The sequence below is a fragment of the Alligator mississippiensis genome, chromosome 4 (assembly GCF_030867095.1).
Source record: "Alligator mississippiensis isolate rAllMis1 chromosome 4, rAllMis1, whole genome shotgun sequence".
NCBI classification, from domain to species: domain Eukaryota; kingdom Metazoa; phylum Chordata; order Crocodylia; family Alligatoridae; genus Alligator; species Alligator mississippiensis.
The window spans coordinates 28120111-28138422 of record NC_081827.1 but is presented as its reverse complement, the minus strand read 5'-3'; the positions used below and the strand labels follow the sequence as shown (position 1 = coordinate 28138422).

Below are 18312 nucleotides of genomic sequence, written 5' to 3'. Positions count from 1 at the left end.
CTACAAGACACCTGACTTGACTGACTGAATTATTTTTAAATTGGTAGGCCTTTTCTCTTATGTCTCAAATGGTATGTAAAGTGAATCACATATCTATTTCAGAACTTTAATATTGATATCAATGTACACAGCATTTACAAACACAGGGATGGTATATTTCTTTGGCTTACAGTGATGTTAAAACACAAGAAACAGGACAAGAAAACATTTAGTTACTTGGTGAAATGTGAAAACATTGGTTAATACCCCGGCTGCATTATTTCTAGCTGTCACTTGCCATACCCTGCATTTTCAGAGAGGGACATATACAATATACAAAAGCCATGCTGGACATTTGTCATGCACTTGTGCAGTTCTGTTCATGTGAATCCCCAAGTGGACCATGGAAGCGACAATAAAACAGGGAGCATGTGGCCACAGTCCAGAAATGGGAGTCTACCAAGAGAAACACTGAGCCTAAGCAGGGAAGCCTGTGATGTTCAGTGAAGTGGACAACCATGATCTGTCTGCGTGTGTATGCATCATACCGGTGACTGTCCACTTCACTGAACATCACAGGCTCCCCTGCTCAGGCTTCTACAATTTTCTGTGTTCATCTCTGTTAGTCATTTAGTTGCAGTGTTTCTCTTGGTAGACTCCCATTTCTGGACTGTGGCCACATGCTCCCTGTTTTATATTGTTGCTTCCATGGTCCACTTGGGGTTTTAGATTTACTGGCTTCTTACTTCAAAGACCTCTCAGAAACCTAAATATTGATCTGCCTCTAAGGTCAGTGGTGCTTGACCACAGCAGTGTGATGTTCTGTACTTTAGTGTTTCATTCCAGGACAAACTACAAAGAAAACCTTGTGGCTTTTTACCTCCTTGGAGAGCTGACAACTCTTAAAAAAAAATTCTTTTCCTTTCCAAAGTTCCTAAACTTCCATGAACAAGTCATGTCTGGGGGTCAGTCCTATGGTCCAGTGCATCTTATAGTGCCAAGCAGTGAAAGGGCAACAGTAGTTTTTCATTGGCACACTTCACATACAGTACATTTTACTTCTGTTTTGGGGATTGACAGATGTGGAAATCAGTAAAAAAATCCATGTACCTCAAGGGAAAAATATGTCAAAGTCAGGCTTGGGAACAAGGTCCAGTCAGAAAAGCAAAAGCAGGCCACCAAACAAACACCTAAGACTGTGTCTTTAAGACAGTGGCTCCCAAGTTCCTAGATTAAAGGCACCTCTCAGAAAATGTCAGCTCTGAGTTTTTGCTTGTTTTTTGACTACTGAAAAATACTACAGCAATTCTATTGCAAAGAACTCAGATCACAACGGGGCAGAATGTCTTTAACACTATGGATTCCTATTTGAAATCCTTGGGTTTATCTTATGACTCAAGTTTGTACACGGCTAAGAATCTCTGGTTTAAGACGATATACTTGCTTAACTCAGTGGACTTTTTTGGACTTGAGGCACTCCAATTGAGTGGCACTCAGTTTAAAAAATGAATATATATATTACAAGGTTTACAATGTTGGGGGCTGGGCAGTAGAGATGGGGGATCTTCCAGACAGGGATTAGCCTCAACCTGGTTTATCTGCTTATCTCCTTATAGCTCCTGGCACCCTTCAAAGGATCTGGCAGCACCCCAAGGTGATCAGGCACCCCAGTTGAGAATCACTGGTCTAGCTCCTAAAGAAAAATGCTTTCAAAAGCCTTATTAAGTGAATATATAACCTAAAACAGTGATGTTCCTAATGCCCATATTCAGTGTAGACAGAGGGAGTTTTCCTTTTTATCCCCAGTTCCCAACAAGCCTCACGTCTCCACCCTTTCCTTCCCCTCCCTTCCCCCCGACCTGTATTGCCCCTCCTCAGGTGGGCTTCCTGCTCCAGTACGTAAGGTCACCTTGAGCAAGACATAGTTACTGGAGAGCAAGGAAGGAGCCCTTGGGTCCGGTAAAAGTGATCTTATGGTTAGTTTAGTGGGAGCTTTGACTTGAGATGCAGGTGACTAGATAAAAGCTACAAATAGCCCTAACTTTGAATGGCTGTGCTCTAATGTAGGAGTCCCCCTAAGCTGTAAAATGAAATATTTCCACAGAGGACACCAAAACACACTTGAACCATTTACATAAATGCTGTAAATGTTCCCCCTTACCCCTCCACCAACAGCCCAAGATATTAACCTCTGGGTCTACTCTAAATATTTGCCAGGTGCATATAGGAACTTCTTACTCCATAGGCTGACCACCACAGCTTTCTTCACTAAAAGGTGCCATTTTTTCTCATTAATAACCTAAGGCATTACCTGGATATGCTTCTGGCTCACTAATCAACCAAACTGTTTAATTAGCCCCCAAGAGACCCAGCTTTGCTTTTAGGGGCCAGGCCACGCATGCAGGACAACAAGAAAGGGAAACAGTTGACACCAAGGGGAAGCCAGCTGCATAATGGCAGAGGTCATAGTAACAGGGAAGAACCTGAAGGGAAGTTTCATACTTTTCTTAACAGAACCACACCAAAAGCTGAATCATTTGGGGGAGGGAGGGCCAGAAACAGCAGTACATCTGCATTGGTTATTAATACATTATATAAAAATGCTGCTTCTGTTCATTTTTATGGTGCTCTGTGTAGAGGCCTCAACCAAGATCAGGGCTGCCTTGTGGGAAGGCACCATATACACAAACAGCAGAGGGCTTGTTGACACAGTCAGCTTACCATATGCGCTGTGCCGCTCCAGGCAGGCTGCCTCCTAGACCAGGAGCTGTGTGACTGCAGCTGCACGATGCCACAGGTGGGCTTATCAGCAGGGGAACCAACTAACTGGCCTGATCACAGATGTGTTAATTAGCCCTCCCACAGTGCTGGGCAGATGCAGTGACACCACTTCTAGTTTAGAAAGCAGAGCAGCATCACACAACTAAGAATGCTACTATTAAACACATTTATCATGTAGAAATGGCCAGACTCCAACATACGCAATTTGAAAAAGTTTGCCTACTTACATGTTTTCCTGACTCAGGACCAAATTGGACAAAACAGTTAAAAATGGTACCTCCACTTAAAAGATGGGAAACAGAGACATGGCATAATTAAGCAAAGTGCCCACGATCATGTAAGAAGTGAGTGGCAGAGCCAGGAATTGAACTCAGGTACAGTATTTAGAATCCCGGTCATACCCACAAGGTCATGATTCTTCTCTTAGAGTCACCCAACTGATCATTTATCCTAAAAACTGTCAGTCGTATACAATTTTTTATAAAAAGTCAAAATACCCAACAAATTTACAGTTTGAAAAAAATCTTAGGACAGAGACTTGCAATGTCTTTGAAAAGAATAAACTCAGCATAATTAAGCCTAATTCTGGCTGGTACTGTTGAACGAAATAAATAATAACATCTCAAAAATAAATTAATGATCACATTTTGAGAGAGTAAGAAGATGTAATTCACAATAAGAAAAGATTCCAAAGCTGTATTGTTTGATGCCTTATTTAAGGGGCTGAGGGAAAATCGAACGTTAAACCAAACTATTTTCATTTACTGCCAAACGATTTTGAGTAAAACATTAAACTCCAGCTTTGCTGTGCAAAATAGTAAATAAGGGTAGTATATATAGAATATATTTGAAGAATCAGTTATCAGGACATCATTACTAGACAAAGAAGAATGACTGTGTGAATAGTGGTTTTTAACTCCCAGAATAGTGAAATGTTACACAATGGAAATATAATTCATGTAATACTTAAATCTCCTTATTCTCAGGTATATGTCAAGATGAAAATGAGAACAAGCCTTACACAGTAACTGTATTTCACTTCACAATGTTCATTTCAAGTTAGAAATTCAGCATCAGATACCAATGTGAGATTCAATCCCATTCCATCTGTAATTCCCCCTTAACTTGAGGTTTTCTCTGATGGGAGTCTATACCTATTTTGCCACCAGAATGGTACATAGCTAAGGAAAGACAGCTAATTAAATTGAGAACAGAAAAAAGCTATATAATGGATTTTACGAAAGCCATGAACATTTTAGTAAATGTAGAAAGGTTATACTTAATTTTTACACAAAACAGTGTCACTGATTATACTTTTTGGGAGAACCTGAAATATATAATAGGACAGAGACAACATTTCTTGTATTGCTACAGTTGTAAAAGATCTAGTAATGAAAAGCAAGCATTAGTGCTTCCATTTTACTCCTTTTAGACAGAATGAACTTGCCACCACCTTTAGTCTTATCAGAGAAGTAAAGCTCTAAGGGACCTCAAGAGAGCATCTAGTCCAGCCAAGGATCAAACCTGCAACCTGTGATATTAGCACCACTGCTCCAACCGAGCTAGTCAGCTACTCAAGGACACTATAATTAAAACTGCAGAACTACTGATATTAGATTTATATCCAACAGTTCAAATATTTTCTTGTATCAGTTATAACAGTAGAGCTCACATTTTTCTTCTCTAAAAGAAAACAGCTGATACATAACATACATGCACACAAACTGTAGCATTCTTCATAGTAGGCAGAAGAATTTGTGCATACATTCAGTTTGCTTTGGTTTTAAACAGTGTATTATTCAGGCACAGAATACAGAAATAATGTGTGAGGCCTTACAATTTTCAAGGCTGCCTAAAAGAATTGGGCACCTATATCCCTGATAGTTTTGAAAAAAAATTAAACCTCTAACAACCGATGAAAAGAATTTCACCAAGCCATTTAACAATCTGGATGTTTTAATCTCTTCAGTCTAAAGGATTAATCTAATGATAGATACTAACAACCATCTCTCTAACATTTATGTGCTCATTACAAAATCTCAGAAAGGCTAGCAAATGTATAATGTAATCAAAGTTTCTTTAAAGCATGAGAACTATTTCTGAAGAGTAGCAGTATTTTACAAGTGCAGCCAAACATGATCTTTATTCAGAATTGAAATGTAATTACTGTAAAGTGTCTTTACAAGGAAATTATTTCATTTGAGATTCTCAAGTCTTTACAAGGTAAGATTTAATTTGAAGCATGCTATGTATGCTTCTTACTCTGATTTAATTTGAAGCATGCTATGTATGCTTCTTACTCTGATTTAATTTGAAGCATGCTATGTATACATATTTTTATTGGTAACTGGCATTTCTGAGTTTAGTATCGTTTCTTTCTGAAAAGTAGCTGGCTAACATGCTGCTAACATTGAGCTCCCACCGGCGCCAATTTTTCAAACAGTAAATCAATGTCTTCATAGGGTAGATATAAAAGTGATGGCCTCAACTCTGTTATTCTATGCTGTGCTCAGCATTCACAGCACTTAAATAGGCAAGAATAGATTCAAGCCAAGCACTTAACACAACTGGCCCACTTCCTGCATGCCTTTTGGGTCTGTTCTGTGGTTGCATGACACCATATTTAGTAAGTGGCCATCTCAAGCAAAGATTTTGATCCCATTTTGGTAAGTCAAAATCCTCATTGATTTTAGTGAGAACTGGATCAAACCCTAAGCTCTGAAATGCCAATTATCCTTGACTTTGTAAAGGAAAAAAAAAAATCGTATTTTATCTAAGGGCTTATCTTGGATATAGTAATATTACGGGCTTATTCTGTGAATTGCTAGGTTGAGTGAAAGAGCTATGCTAATCAACTGAACAGCATTACCATGGTAAGAGAAATCAACAGGAGGACATTACTAGTGATTTAGCGAGAAACAAGCCAGTGTTGTATTAAACCATATTCTTATGGATCATGGGGCAAAAACCTTTCATTGACTTCAGTCATCACCAAAATAAAGAAATGCAATCCAACCTGCTGCTAAGACTAAGTGTATTATGGAGTAAACTAACAACATTTTTTTAGTGTCAGCTAAAGAACACTAGGTCTTGGAAGCTTATTCCATTTGGAGTTTGCCAAACTTTCAGTAGAGGACACATTGCCATCACACCTCAAAGTTTGTTAAAAGGAATCAAGTTCAAAGTAAAATTGGCCCCTACATTGAGTTCAAGTCTTTTCTACATAAGCTTAAATCACTGGGTAGGTGGTATTACAAAAAGCAGCTCTTAGAACAACCAGAGTCCAGTTTAAAAAGAAAGGGGGAGATTGTGGAGTAAAAGCTACAGCAGTCAAATAAAATGGCTTAAAATATTAGGAAGACAAACATTCACTTAAGACAATGATGAGCTGTTAGATGGAGTGCTGTGCACATCAACAAAATGTACCTAAATGAGGTGTGACTGACTGAGTTATGAACAATATGTTCTCCACTATAAAAAGGTACTTCAAAAGTACCCATAATATTTATTATGAGTCTGTAGAACAAAAATAAGTTACTGGGGCCTTCCATTGCTTCACAATACAATGGTAAAATTTCAACAAAGCCTATACTGTAATACCTTGCACATATATAAGGCTTTACATCCCAGTCTTAAAAGCTTGAAAAACTGGGCATTATTCCTATTTTCCATATAGAAAAACTGAGGCAAAACCTGATTTTTTAAAGCATATTACAACAGCACCCTCAGCTGGTCAATTGACAGAAAATAACCATTTTTGCACATAAGCATTTGTTTTTCAGACCCATTTGTCGAGTTTTCATGCACCTAAATTTGAAAACCAGGCCCTGAGATTTGCCTGAGGTTACCAAACAAATCAGTGGCAGAAGCAGCATAGATGCCTGACAGAGTCCCTTGCTCTGACCACTAGAAAACATATTTTATCTGCAAAGTTATAAAGTTTGGAATGTTCTGCCAACAGGGCACTCTGATAACCTGGTTGCTAACAGCTTGTATTGGGTAACAGATGAAAGAATGTTGAGAAACAAATTATGGTTTTCCACAAGAAAACCGTAAGCTGGATCCCAACAATATTTTAAGGGATACCATAAGGTTAGAGGGATACCATAAGGTTAGAAACCTAATTCAAAACTAAATTTTTTATTTATTTTTTACAGATGAATGTGGCTGATTACTGAGAGTAAATGAAACTTTAAAACTTATTTTTCATTACTAATGTTGGAATGCAAAAATGAACACCCTACTAGGACAATTAAAACAGAATAGATGGTTTCCCTGTGTAGCTCTGTTTAAACAATACTACCAGTAAATGCACTACAGGAATGTGAATTTCTTACACTTGTTTTTGATGGACTTAAGTTTTATATATAGTAGGTAAATGTCCATTATATGAAAGAAGGTGATTTTTGGGACATGACATAGCAACTCACTCAATGACACCATCTATATGAACACATATAGGTGGGCAAACATATAACACGAGTTCAACACAGCGAGAAGCACATGAGCTCTCAAGCGACACCTAACTTTCTGGACAAAAAGAGAGTTAAAAAAAGATTTTAAAATGTTAAATTAATATAGCTTTGCATCATGCCAGAGCTGCATCTTTTGAATTATTCATTTGTAATCCTGAAATTTTCTCAACTTAAAGTCTTCTGTTTGAAGTGCAACATACTGAAAGATTATAGCGTCTTAAACATGGAATAATCAGTTTAATGTAAACAATGTTATTTTGAAAGGATTTGTGAATGTCCGTCACACTAACATGACTTTTGGGAAAAGCGTTTGTGAAACATGAAAACATGAAACGGTGTTTCAGAAATAGTATATACTCTCAAGTTCACATAAAAAACCCAGCACTTTTACAACCATATTTAAATTTAATTATTGTACACAGGTTAACAAAAAGTTATCACAAGTAAAACTAAACATTGGATTTAACAAAAGTGATACTTAGAGTGGTACAATGGATGCTCAATTTTTCAGGAAATAATATTACAAGCAATCATCTCTGGGGCATGTCTAGCCCCACTAGGGACATAAGTTCTGTTAAAACATAGCTGTAGTCTATTAAGCCACTTATTTTAGAACTACAGTGTATTTGAAGTCCTATGGTCAAGGCTTAAAAATCCTTTAAGATTCAAGTGCCCAGAGTGTCTTACTGTCACAACAATGGTATTATTAATAAAAAAAAGAGAGAGAGAGACAGAGAGAGACAGAGAGAAGGAAAGAGAGAGAGAGAAAGCAAGAGGTCCAAACAGTCAGATTCATTAAAAGGCTGCTGTATAGTTTTTTCTCATAGCATACTCAGTTCACTTTACTGCTCATATCATTGGTAATAGGGTCTGTATCTGGCTTGATCTGGGTGGTGTGGTCCAGGAAGAGGGGCTTGAGAAGGTGGACCTTGCATTCTTGGAGGTGGAGGTGGCCCTCTTGGAGCTGGCCAGATCCCTGGACTCATTCCCCCTGGCTGTGTAAAAGGAGGGCTAAGAGTTCCTTGATCTTCACTGAACTGTGGTAAAGAGTTAGGATTATAGTGATGGGGAGGGGGTGCATTGACATTTACAGGTGGGCCACCATGCTGGGGAGGGGGAGGTCCTGGAGGAGGATGATTCATATATGGTGGCATCTGGGCAATGATGTGTCCAGGGGGAGGGGTTATTGGTGGAGGAGCAGAGGTCATCGGCGGTGGAGGAGCTTGGCTATAAACCATGTGAGGAGTACCTGCTGCCTGGGGAGGATGCTGCATTGGATGGCTAATTGGTGGTGGTGGCGGCGGGGGTGGTGCATAATGTTGCTGTGGAGGCATTATATGATGAGGGTGGGACACCACTGGTTGACCCTGGTATTCAGGATGATGATGAGCAGGTGCTGGGGCTGGTGGAGGTGGTTCTCGGGCACCTGAATTTGAATCATCCTGAATAGGGACAGTTATTAAATTGCTGTGTTTTCTTGTTGAGATACGGAAGGTATCCTGACTGACCGAGCGAGGAGGTGGTGGAGCCATTGACATCTCTGCCGGGGGCGCACGAATGTCCTCGTGTGGCTGGTTATAGTGCTCATGTGGCACATGCTGTAAAGGTGGTGGTGGCATCATGATGTGCTGCTTTGGCGGAATATGGCTCAAATGATGCTTATCAGGTGGCATTATGAAACGCTCAGGAATTTCAGCAGGAGGTGGGGCAATAGGAGGATGAACAGGTTCAAGTGGAGGACGGGTAACAGGTTTTCCAGCTCTCATGTGACGGTGGTTGATGTGAGCTTGTAAGTCTCTCTGAGATAAATATGTTCTCTTGCACCCTTGAACAATGCTACACATGAAGAGAGACCCTCGCACGCACTGCTCAATTCGCTGCACAGGCTCGTTACAGCTATATTGGAAAAAAAATCAGTTCATTGTCAAAGGCAGCTCAGAATCTAGACGTATTTACGCTAAAAGCCAATGCTTTTACTTCCATACCAATAGAAAAGGCTTGCATTTCCTAAATTAACTCAAATATTTCAAAACCAGTTTCCCCTAGAAGCAATTACAAAGTAGACTGGCATTTTCTGAAGTGTTGTTTATAATTGGCATCCCATGCAGGTTTATTACTCAACACAGAGCAGAGAACCATCCTGAGCTCAGAGTACATAATTGGCAGGTGACCCTTAACTGTTAGTGAATTGTCACTTCTTTGCAAATTACCAAGGGAGGGAAGAACCTAAACATATGAACTATTTCAAATCTCTACTACTTACATATCTGCAGTGAAGCTGAATCCCTCATCGTTTAGTTAAAACTGCTATGTTAAACTAACCTATCAGGTTCAGTAAGCACTATTCTTTACTACTTCTCTTACTGAGTCACGTGTTTTTTTCACTGTGTCAAAACTATGTACATTAAAAAAGATTCTGTGAAATAAGGATCCTTTTCCACACTTCTACGTTATCCCTTTTTAATAAACAAATTCCAGCTCACTTACCCTGGGCACATCTTGTCTCCCTTCTTCTCATGTAATATAGCACAATCATAGCAGAAAACATGCTTGCAAGGGATCTAGAGACATACAAATAATTGTTCTATTAAAACAAGATGTAAACAAGTAAGCCACCTGTAGAATATATTTTTTTTTAAAAGTTCTCATATTTTCCCTCAAGAACATGACTTCTTACTGAATATCTTGTAGAAAATAGATCTTTCTTCCATTAAACTGCCTATGAAACAGATAGATACAGCTCAGGAAAAGACATATGATACCGCTGATCAGATGGTTTCAAGCACTTAAAGATGAATGCAACTGAAAACAACATGTGACACATTTAGGCGAATCTGTAAATAAACAAATGTGCCACAAGCTTCTTCTATGGTAATATTAGCATCTATCCAATTATAGGCAATATTCTAAATTCATCCTAAGCATTAGGTTTGATTGCTATTTTAAGAGAAACAAAACCGATTACTATATAGAATTTACTAACTCAGCTGAAGTCTCCCATTAATATACAGTACTCTACCTGAAAAGGGTCACTTTAATGTTAAATATATATTATAGCCCTCTTACACATTCTTTCACATTAAAAAGTATTTTTCAACTAATTACAATGGGAACAAATCAAACATTGCATCTGCCATCCTTTCACCATATCTGCCATTTTGTTCCTTGATTCAACAAGGTAACAGCACAAAATATGTGGAACATGAATAGTTTGGCATTCTTGTACAAATTAAGTGGCTGAGTCTGAACTGAGATGCACAGAGATACCTCGTACTGGTTCTGCACAGCTCCCCTAAAATCAATTGGCCCTATAGTGGTACGTCTACTTGCTTCTGCTCTGAGATGCAGACCTTCTTTCACAATAATCTGACTTGAAATCAATGACTCCTATGTTTTCTTACAAATATTAAGTAGCCATCATAAATGATGTTACACAGCCACTAGCTACCTACAATTTTGCCAGTAAGCCACTGAGAACTACTTCTAAAACTGCTTCAAATTTTACCTTTTCCACAAGTAGCTCTACTCACCATGCGCCCATACATTTTAATAGGCAATCCACATTTGTCACAAAAATGGACTGGGGTATCATCCTTTTCTCCCAGCAAGTTAATCTGTAAGGAACAGCAATATTATGATGGCTTATTTTCAATATTACCAATATGCTTGCAAGCTCTTAAATATTTCTTAAGAAACATGGACCTGTGCACAATCTGAGAAAAAGGACAAAATACCTTTACAGCAATGCTAAGAGTAAGAGAAGTGCTTATTTTTCATTTGGTTTCTGAAAGGGTAAGCAGGATGCATCTCATTTCATTTCTACACTTTAAAGATGAACTTGCTCCCCATGTATTTAAAAGTTTAGAGAGCAATTTAATTTATATTATCATCCAAACCACTGCATCCAAGATTGTACCTTGAAGTCCCAAAAGATGGGTCCAGGGAATCTTCGTTGATTCCCAAACATTTCACCTCCTTTGCATTCGTATCGTTCCTCTTCATTATAATCAAATTCTTCTGGGGAAAAATGAGACCATACTTCAACACAAACTATTACCTTTCTAAATGACTCAGACTGATTTTAGTATAGAATGATGAGCATTTTAAACAACAATCAGAAATACTATGGCATTTCAGTGTCAGCTGGGCCTAAATCTAATTTTATGCTTAGATACTTTCTGCAAAAAGAGGAACAGAAACAGAATAAAAAGAGTACTCCTTGTTCTTTGGAGGCAGGGGCCATTTACTGCTTATAACACAATATGTGGATGTCTCAGTCACATGTTCTTATGTGTTCGCACAGCACCTAACATATGAGGGCTCCGCTACTGAATGGGGCATCTGACCACTACTGCAAAACAAAAAATAAATGAATTCCCTCTCCTCTCACAGCACTAATTTATTTAGTTTACCATCATCACCAGCTTGTGTCTTTGACGGCATCCTGTTCATATTTCTTGGAGTTCGAGGTGCAGGTTTGATTTTGTTGGTTTGCTTGGAGATAAGCTTTATAGGGATTCGTCTGCGAACATCAAGACCACCCAATGATCCAGAACTATTAGTTCCTTGCAAATCATTGTCTATACAAGAAGAAAATATGTTTATTGTAATTTCCTGGTTATTTTGCATATTAGTTTCTAAAAAGTTAAGTAGCAATCTAGACAAATTAGAAGTATAACTCTGGTTTTATTAAAGCTAATTTAAGATTCATTTATTGTACCAGACACTACTCATTAGAAGGAAAAAAAATCAATCTATTCTGGAATAAATCAATCCATCAGCTCTTCAAGGCAAGGCCTTTTTTGTGCGTCTGTGTAGTGCCTAATGGTAATATTGGCTCACTATACTATAAAACCTCTACAAAACCATAATATTTTAAATTATGTTCTCTTACCATGCTGGGTCATTGTAATCATCACAGTGGACAAGTTGTATAAAAAAAGTTTCCAAACTCTTATCTTGATATGAAGAAGCCCTAACACCTCTCACCTAGTTTTTCCATTTCATCTACAAGCCCAGACCATAGTTTAAATTATAAGGTAAAAACAAACTCTTTTTAAAGAGGCCCCTACAACCCAATACCCTTTTTCCTGCAGCTATGTAATACATTTTGGGTTCATCATCATTTGAACTGGCCAGAAGAGGCTGGAACTGTTGCTTTTATTTCATTTAACAGTGACCCCTTCTGGCCCATTTCACATATAAGTGACAAACCATCAGATTAAAAGATCATACAAGTTGTATTATTAATAATACAGTAGTGCTTAGACAGCTTAGCTAAGATTAGGGACAAGTCCATTGTAAGCCTCATGCTTACAAACTGAACAAATTACATAAGGGTTAGAAGGAAACAGGTGTGTAAAGGCAAAGTGATGGCTGAAGATCATTTAGCAGTTCAGGTGCAAAGCCAGGAACAGAACAACTGTATGTACTCAAATAGAAGATGACCCTAATGATAAGATGACCCCCATAATTACATTCTATATATGGAAAATATAAAAATGTGTTATCATTTTCCAGATATAGAATCAAATTATTGGAGGCTTGCCTCGAATTTGTCCCCCTCTCACTGCTACAGCATGTAAACCAAATTTGTGGGACCAGGTAGCCCTTTGCTCTCTGCTTCCCCCACCATTTTTTCTCTAGCAGACCCTTCCCTTTCTCCTTACTGTCAGACCCTGCTCTCCCTGCACACATGGAAGTGAGGAACAAATCTGAAAACAATAACCTTGAAAATAAACATGGGTATATCAATTTGCATATAGTACCCATGCATTGTCCAGTAATCTATCCAGAATTGATGCTGCAGGGATGGTGCCCAGTTGGCACCTGCCAGGTTATTTTGAGCTGTGTGCAGGGTTCTGACCAGCCAGTGCAGGGTCATTCCAAGCTGCTGCCTGCCAACGAGTGCCAATTTGCTTCGGCACCCTCTGACGGGAAACTGCACATGCATCTCAAAGTGACCTAAAGGCGCCAGCCAGGCACTGTCCACACAGCATGGGATTTCTGGCCAGCACATGCTGAGTTGCTCTGCGCTGCTGCTCAAGCAGCAAGTGCTGGGACAACCCAGCTCACAGAAAGGGACCTGGCGCTAGGCTGCCAGCATGTGCCAGGTTGCTCCAGCACCCACTACTTGAGCAGCATCTCAGAGCAACTCAGTATGCGCTGGCCAGAAACCCTGCACTGTGGGCACAGGGCATGGCCTGCACCTGCTGCATTATTTTGAGCTGTGTGTGTGGTTTCCAGCCAGAGGGTGCCAAAGCAATGCGGCACATGCTGGCAGGCAGCTTGGAGTGACTGCACTGGCCAGCCAGAAACCCTGTATGCTGAGGGGTGCCCAGGTGCCCTCTGATGACTGACCACATACTAGGTGTCTGGCCATGTGGCCTCCTCACTAACATTGACATCCCCAGTGCATTTTCTGATTTCAGATAAGTCGTATGCAATCATAAGACAAGGCTTAATTTTTCCCATATTGAATGGGGGGGAACCTTGTCTTATAATCGAGAAAATATGGTAAATTTCTCTGACTCTCAAACCAGTGTCGTCTCAGACTCAGCACTTGCCCGTTTTGCCGGGTGGTCAAGTGTACCCATTTCACACAGTGCTCTGAATGCCACCATTACAACGTGAGTGTACTTCTTACCTTCTATTAAAAATTGTTTCTAGTTTTATTGGAATTTTTGAGGAGGGGGAGGGAATAGGTTTTCCACTAATTAAACCAGTTCCTCAGTCAAAGTGTATTTTAACTCATGGATCTCTCTTTTAGGGACCAGAGGACTGGAGCATCACAGAGCCAATACTTGTAAGGTTAAGGGTGTTCTTGACTTTAGGAAACCATGCCTCTTGTTACAAAAACTGTGTTGCTGCTCATTAACATCTGTTAGCAGTCAGCAGCACAGCAATTCCAGTGAAGTCGACAGGGAGAACAATTTTGAGGCAGTACATGAAGGGCCAAAAAACTAAAATTCTCAGCAGAACAGTTGTGCCTGCACATGCAGAGCAAAAAAAGTCATAAAGCAAACACCTTTCAGTTCCTCCAGTCCACACCACTGCCAGTGCAGACACCTAAACGAAGGCTATGTTCTATTCTAAAACCTTCACGGGAACTGAAGGTAATTAGGGGGCTGCTTTGGTACTGACAGTGAACGAAGTATGAATGAAGGATCTACTAGCATGGGTAAGATGGCTAAGCCAAGAGGAAAAAATATATCTGAAGCATTTAACAGGCTCTCTTGGCATACAACACAATACAAAACAATGGACTTGCACTGTAAGCTTTCTGAAAGCTCTTCTGGTACAGAAAGTATTTTAGATATAAAAAGTACATTCTCTTCTGTACTTTTTGGGCACAAGATCTTTGGAGAAAACTTTTCTGAACAAGGTAGCTCCTCAGGCTATTTATATACCAGTTCACTCCATGTACACTAACTGTACAAACTAGCACTACAGGTGAAAAAAGGTAGGCTGAATATTAGGAAACTTCCTGTTAAGAGTATCATTAGGAAATGATGCAGTGAAATCTTGTAGTCTGTATACATCTTATTTCGTTAGTCTATAAAGGTACACATCTACCTCGCCTTCTGAATGACTTCAGATTAACAAAGCTAACTACCTCTATTAGGAAATGAAACATTTGCAGGTGTAGAGTAAAAACTAGCCCAGAAGAGACTATCAGAGCTGTTCCTAAAAGTGGGATAGATGAACAAAGAGCTTTTTAAAAATCAACTAAACTCTACTGGCCTGTTCATCTGGTTTAGGTCTACAGACTCGAGAAGCCAATGGAGTTACAGCAGGAAATAATGCGACTCAAGGAAGTTTCTAACTTCCTATCATCCTTCTAACCCAGCTAATAACCTACAAGGGTCCACCGAAAAATGAGAATGCTCTTACATGACTTCACTAGTTTTTTTAATTTAAGTTTTTGGTTATGACCTGACACATTTTAAAGGGGCACCAGTCAGCATGCACTAATAGCACACACTTAATCCCGCACTGTGAGTTTGGATTCAGCCCCTTCCCCACACCTGTCCCTGGGCACCCTGACCTCTGGGATCTGTGGCCTTTCCACTCCAGGCCATTCCCCAGGCTCAAGCTCTCTTTGCACAGGAGTGACTACAAACGCAGCCAGGTCAGGTCTGGAGGCCGGCAACAAAGTTAAGAACAGGTTCGTATTTCTGGGCTGAAACCCAGGCTCAAGCCCCTGCACAGCAAGCTGCAAGCGGAGCAAGAGAGCCTCTAGACAATGCTCAGGACAGGACTTTTTCCAGGGATCGCGGCTCACTACGCCATAGGAGTGGGGTCAGATGCAAGAGTCTGGCACCGCAGCTGCCTAAAGGCCAAGCAGCTGGGTAAGGGGTTTCAAGCCCACCGCCCTGGGGTCAGCACCGAGACCCTCCAGGGACCCGCTGAACGCCGAGGCTGAACGGGTGCGGCCCAGCGCGGGCACCTCGATCCGGCCCCTTAGGGCGGGCCCGAGCGCGGCCGCTGTCACAAGGGACCGCAACGAGCGAGGTCGACGGCAGCAACCCCCGGCCCCCGGGGCTAAAGCACGGGCCGCCGGCGGCCACACCCGGAGCCCTCCCCGTCCCGGGGCGTCAGCGAGGGGAAGGAAGCGGGGGCGGGGCCGGCGCCAGTTCGGGCTTGGGGAGGCCGCGGCCCTCGGCTCCGCTCGGCGCGGGCTCAGCCCGTGGGGCCCAGGCCTCAGAGCGCGGCCCGGCCGCCGCCCCCGGAGCCCCGCCGCAGCCAGCGGCAGCGCCCGCGAGCGCCGAGGCGGCCGGGCCGGGCCAGACCCACACAGGCCTCTCTCCCTCCCTCGCCCCTCCTCACCATTGTGGTCCATGATTCGGCGCGGGGCACTGTGGGAGCGGAAGTGCCCCGCGCCAGAAGGGAGGAGCCGGAAACGACTGAAGGGAGAAACCGGAAACTCGCTGAACAAGGGGGTGGGACGTGCCCGCGGGACAGCTGGGGGGGGGCCGTGGCGCGCGATGCGGCGGAGTGGTCACCATGGCAACCAGAACACTGCGCACCCGAGCGGGCAGGGCGGAACGGCACGCCGCGCGGCATGCTGGGAAACGTGCTTTGCCCTGGCGCCGGAGCGGGCCTGGTGCATGCCGGGAGCGGCAGGTCCCCGCAAGCCTCGCCTTGGCCCCGGTGCATGCCGGGAGCTGTAGTTCCTCCCCCCATGTTGAGGTGGTCGTAGGCGGCGCCTGGCTCCGCAGCCGGTCCTCTGCACAAGTAGCGTGTGTCTGACAGCGCCCGTGGTTGCTGCGGAGAGCTCCAGCCTGGCCGCGGCCTACCAGGCCGTCGGAGCCAGGCTAACGGGGGTGTAGCCGGGGGGCGTCCATGCCACCCCCTGCGTCCTTTGCCCTGAATTCATCCTACCGGGCAGGGGAAGGACCAGGAGGTGGTTTCCCGGGGAGGTCAGATCCCCTTGAATGGCGTCGCGTAGGGCAGGTGGAGACGGGCCCGATGCACTGCAGACAGGCCCCCTACCACGGTCTGCCCTAGCAGCGGTTCCCAACTTTGTTTGTCCCAGGACCCATTTGTAAGCATGGATGGCCAGTGCCCCTCGCTGCCGACCCGCGGCCCCTGTGTGCGGGGTGAGGGGAACTCTGCCAGCTTGCATGGGAAAAGCCACACTGTCATGTTTTTCACCTTTAAAGGAGAATCCATTTCTAAAGTGTGTTGAACCATTTCTGAAGTTTGTTCGTAACCTTTACATCTATTCTTGCGACCCCACCTTTTGGGTTGAGACCGACAGGTTGAGAAACGCTGCACTATTGCTTCTTTGGCCTGTTGGCAAGTAAGACTCAGAGGCATCCGAACCCCCAGACCTCTGGGTTTGGGGCCTGCGTTAGGAAGCCTGCCATGCATTTGGGAGTGTCTGAAACCCTAGGCTGAAGAGCCCTGGAGGGAAAATACTTGCCAGTGGTAATGCTATATGGGCCTGAATGACTCGGCCCTGCTCATCAGATGAAATTCAGAACTAATTTGACTGATTTGACCAGAGACACAAAATTTAAAAAGACAAAAAACAAAACCTGAATGAATCCCAGTTAAAATCCCGAATTTTAGCCGATTTTGGATTTTAAACTTCGTTACAGAACAACAAGGAAGTTTTTTTGCCTCCCTGCCTGCCATCTGACATCTCCAGGGAAGGGATTCTACCTGATCAACACATCAAAGAGCTACTTAACACAGCTCACAGACACTGTCATGGACCCAGAGGGACAGACTTCCATCTTCAGTTCCCCCTGTGCAAAAATGAAGTTTATTTCCTGCCTATGGGGACTTTTGACCATCTTGTACCATCTACACTTTTCCCAGAGACCAACGAAGGGACTTTAATCCCAAAAGCTTGCAGGAAAGGACAATTTTCTTGCCATTTTCCAGTTGGTCTAATAAAAGGTATCATTTTGGAACCAAGAGTCCTAGTTTTTGTATATCCCAGTTAAAATAGCACTTAAAAAAAAATAGGTCCAGTCCCCCCATGGCCAATCTTGCTGTGCGGAGAGGTGGGGGGGGTGTCCCCCTGCGGCTCATCTCACTGCTGGGACGGGCCACAGCAGCCAATCACTGCTGCACCTGCTTCCAGGAGTGGCTGCATCTGTTTCTGGGAGCAGCTGCAGCGATCAGCCAGTGCTTGCAGGGGGGGCACTGGCACTCCTGCCTGCCCCCCATTGCCTAAGCAGTGAGCGCAGCCAGTCAGGGGGTACACTGGTGCTCTCAGGGGGTTCACATGCATCCCCATGCACTCCCTACACGTCGCCAGTAATTGGGTCCTTGCTCAAATGGTTATGGCTATGGAAGCTCTGGCTACAAAGTGGTTTGCTGCATACAGTGTGGATAGGGCAGCAGGCCTGGAAATAGGGGTGGCTCTAAAAAGGATCAAAGTGTATAGGAACCGTTAAGTTCTGCTAGCACCTAAGTGCTGCAGGGATTAAGAACATAAGAACTGCTATTTACTGTGTCAGACCACAGGTCCATCTTGCCCAGAGTCATGCAGTGGCAATGTCCAGTTTCTGTCCGCTTTGTATTTCATGTCTTGTAATGTTTTAAATGTGCAACATCCTTA

General features: G+C 42.6%; 1 protein-coding gene across 6 annotated transcripts; it reads right to left on the bottom strand.

The window, feature by feature from the left end:
* Nucleotides 1-7452: 7452 nt before the first annotated feature.
* CBLL1 (Cbl proto-oncogene like 1) lies at nucleotides 7453-16169 on the bottom strand. 6 transcript variants are annotated; one of them, XM_006257817.4, is made up of 6 exons: nucleotides 16065-16169; nucleotides 11648-11815; nucleotides 11152-11252; nucleotides 10766-10849; nucleotides 9723-9796; nucleotides 7453-9131 (listed from the first exon to the last, which is right to left on the bottom strand). In XM_006257817.4, exons 1-6 carry the CDS (start codon nucleotides 16075-16077, stop codon nucleotides 8090-8092), a joined length of 1482 nt encoding a protein of 493 aa, XP_006257879.1. In that variant the 5' UTR covers nucleotides 16078-16169; the 3' UTR covers nucleotides 7453-8089. The 6 variants fall into 6 exon arrangements, with proteins under 6 accessions (XP_006257879.1, XP_059581856.1, XP_019342993.1 ...); XM_059725873.1 differs by having other exon boundaries at nucleotides 11152-11249; XM_019487448.2 differs by lacking the exon at nucleotides 16065-16169 and adding an exon at nucleotides 12130-13142 and having other exon boundaries at nucleotides 11657-11815.
* Nucleotides 16170-18312: the final 2143 nt, after the last annotated feature.

Excerpts from the sequence above, each read along its gene's own strand:
- CBLL1 (XM_019487446.2), bottom strand. The coding sequence starts at position 12,151 with ATGATTACAATGACCCAGCATG. Across the intron at positions 9,797-10,765 it reads TTAAAATGTATGGGCGCATG|ATCCCTTGCAAGCATGTTTT; the intron begins GTGAGTAGAGCT and ends GTATGTCTCTAG. Across the intron at positions 9,132-9,722 it reads GGAGACAAGATGTGCCCAGG|CTGTAACGAGCCTGTGCAGC; the intron begins GTAAGTGAGCTG and ends TTTCCAATATAG.